The 2,955-nt window shown below is 46.3% G+C and overlaps 1 protein-coding gene across 1 annotated transcript; it reads right to left on the bottom strand.

Annotated features, from left to right (window-relative positions):
- Positions 1-228: 228 nt before the first annotated feature.
- On the bottom strand, positions 229-1,149 carry FIBIN (fin bud initiation factor homolog). The gene has a single exon (XM_004369727.2). It carries the CDS (start codon positions 1,147-1,149, stop codon positions 514-516), a length of 636 nt encoding a protein of 211 aa, XP_004369784.1. The 3' UTR covers positions 229-513.
- Between the last annotated feature and the right edge of the window lie 1,806 nt (positions 1,150-2,955).

The following is a 2,955-nucleotide window of genomic DNA, read 5'->3' as shown; positions in this document are numbered from 1 at the left end:
CAGGCAACTTCCACTGGCTGGCAGGCATGCAGAGCAGCACCTTGGACCTCATTTGAAAAAACAGGCAATTTTGACAGCTCTCAGAGCCCATCAAGAGAGAAGGCTGATGTGTAAAGGAGCTGCACATTATACTCTCTTGTTTCCAGATAGTCTCCAGGGTGGGGAAGTTTAACCAACTCCTACCGTATACATGATGTCCTTTTAGATGTGAAACAGGTGTCTCTGCAGAGTTATAAAGCCCTCTTGGAAAGGCAGGAGGCATTGCTTTACCTTTTTCTTCCGAGGCCATAAATCAATAGCAATCACATAAATAATGTGCAAAAACAAAACAAAAAACCACTCCATTCTCACTTTTTCTTTCTTTTATTTTAGATAACCTCAGATTCATTCTCAAAGTGCAAATCTGAACTATAAAAATAATAAGTATAAGGGAATCGTGAGCCCCCATTTCCATTCCCCAGCCTCCACAAAGGAGCTGTTGGATTCCTGCTCTCTGGCAATGTGCACTTCCGTCTACACTTTAAGATAGTCGTTTTTCAGCCGCCCTAGCCGGGTCCCATGGCTCCTGATAGTGAGCGCCAGCAGCTCATATTTGTCCCTGAGCCCCACAGAGATGTCCAGTGTTTCCTTCAGCAGGGACCTGGTGTGGACTAGCATCCCCAGGAAGTCCTCATTGAGCCTGCTCTCCTGCCGGCTGTCCTGCTCCTGGCCCTGCTTGAACTTGCTTTCCAGCTCAGTGAGGGACTTGTCCGAGTTGGAGTAGGCATCCCCGATCTGGTGAGACTCCCGCCGCAGGTACTTGCCATAGCTCTCTTCCCCGTCCAGGTCGTAGGAGATGCTCTTACTGATGCCCTCCAGGACGCGCCCAGCATCCTCCACCTGGCGGCCCAGCACAGTGAACTCCTCCCTCAGGGTGAGGCTCAGCAGGCTGCTGGCCTGACTCCCCTCCCCCTGGGAGCAACGCCGTTGGTCACTCACCCTGAAGAGCAGCTGGCACTTCTCAGGGTCATCGTTCTCCTCATAGTCCCCATCGGGCACGAAGTAGTGGTGCAGGGTCCCATTGGACATTTCCGGGTAGAGAGGGCCGTCGAAGTAGCCCTGACACAGGTGGCAGAAGAAACCCATCCAGAGGAACTTCAAGAATACCATCCTGGATATTCAGGATTACTGGGGACCCCAGGAGAAGACGTTTGGCCCAGGCGCAAGGAAGGGGGTCCCCTTGTCAGTCAGTGCCTCCCTGAGACGGCGTCAGCCTCTGCCCCTGCCGGCTTGCTGCACCCTGGACCCCCCTCCCCAGCAGGCTGCATGTGGCTGTGTGCACCGGTGTCTGGGTGGTACCGCCCGCAGCGGCGCAGCATGCACCTTTGCGCTGCGCTCTGCGGCAGATGGTATGCTGGTTCTTCCTCCCGCGCACAGTGGGGAGTGGGAATCCCTCCTCCAGTGCTCTGGCTGTACTCTGGCTGGGTTGCCCCACTCCCGGAGTTCTCGCTTGCTCCTGGGAGATGGAGCCTGTAGCTGGAGAGAAAGGCTCTTGCCCTCTGATACTATTTCAACTCCTGAACTGGGAATGCGGAGCCTTTCCTTTGGCTAATGATATTCTGAGGATCTCTGTGCTCTCAGATTACAGCTGGTTTCGTCAGTTGGAAGCCAGGGAACAACTTTCGAAAGCAACCTCTCACCAGGTCTCTGTTATTAAAGGTACAGGGTCTTTTTTTTTTAAAAAAAAAAAAAAAGATTGGAAGAGGAGATCTTGCAAAGTAGAGTTTAGCTTGAAGGAGAAGATAAACAGTTTCCACAGCAAAAACGCAGGTTTGCTTCTAACATTGGGAGAGGGATGGGTGATTACTTTGCAGAAATGTTGTTTCACTGTTTAAAAACATATCAGTTAGGTTGGATTTATTGAGAATGTCTTTTTTTTTTTCTTTTAAAAGTTTGTGACTTTGAAGGCAAATTTGAAGTGTAGGAAATGGCAGTTTCGTTTGGAAATGGTTAATTAAAGTTTATAAAAACAATACTTCAGAAGCAATAAGAATATAGAAAACTGATTCATGTATTGTTGCTAGCATGTATACGAACAAAGGCTGGAAAAAAAGGGAATTTTACTAGCTTAATAAGTAAAAGAGCAACTGAGGTAACTGTTTAATTTTATGAAAAACTGCCCATACTAAGCTCCTGCATTGTATCTTTAACTTAATGCCTTTACAGCTATTATCTCTTTCTGAATTCTGAAAAGTCTTTGAAGAATACTGGGCTAGTATTTTTACCCCCATTTTACAGATGGAGAAACCAAGGAGCAGAATGTTAAGCCAGTTGTTCATAGCCAAACAGATTGTGGTGGAGCCAGCATGAACTCAGATACAGAGTATTTTAATTTAATTTGGAAATTAATTTCTTCCTCTTTCTCAACTCCTTTCCTGGCTAAAACCTATTCTTCTTTCATGTCTTAACTGTAGTGTCATTGCCTCTGAAAGCCTTCTGGATCTTAATTTGTTCTCGCTATCATTCTCTTTTATACAACCCTTTTCTTTGCTTCATGGCACTTTTCACTCCCTACAGCTGTTCTTTATACATTTATGTATTTATTTTTTTCCTGGACTTGTCTCTCCAGCTCTGTCTAAATTACATGAAGGCAGAAGCTGTGTTTACTTCTATCTCCCCACTATCTAGCACAGTGCCTGGATCAGAGGAGGAGCTCCAGGAATATATATAAATATATATGGAGACCTGTGTTGCACAGTGGTTAAGAGGTTGGCTGCTAACCAAAAGATCAGCAGTTCAAATCTACCAGCTGCTCCTTGGAAACACTATGGGATAGGTCTACTCTGTCCTGTAGAGTCGCTGTATTTTGGAATCGACTTGACGGCAATGGGTATATATATTTGCCTTTCCCAGGTTAAGTTGGCCACTTTTGAGTTAGTGTTTCAACAATATGGCTGTGTAGCTAATGTTTCAATA

This window comes from Trichechus manatus, unplaced genomic scaffold (genome assembly GCF_000243295.1).
Source record: "Trichechus manatus latirostris isolate Lorelei unplaced genomic scaffold, TriManLat1.0 scaffold00006, whole genome shotgun sequence".
NCBI classification, from domain to species: domain Eukaryota; kingdom Metazoa; phylum Chordata; class Mammalia; order Sirenia; family Trichechidae; genus Trichechus; species Trichechus manatus.
This window is presented reverse-complemented; position numbering and strand designations above follow the sequence as displayed.

Coding starts and splice junctions, on each gene's coding strand:
- FIBIN (XM_004369727.2), bottom strand. CDS start 1,149: ATGGTATTCTTGAAGTTCCTCTGGATGGGTTTCTTCTGCCACCTGTGT.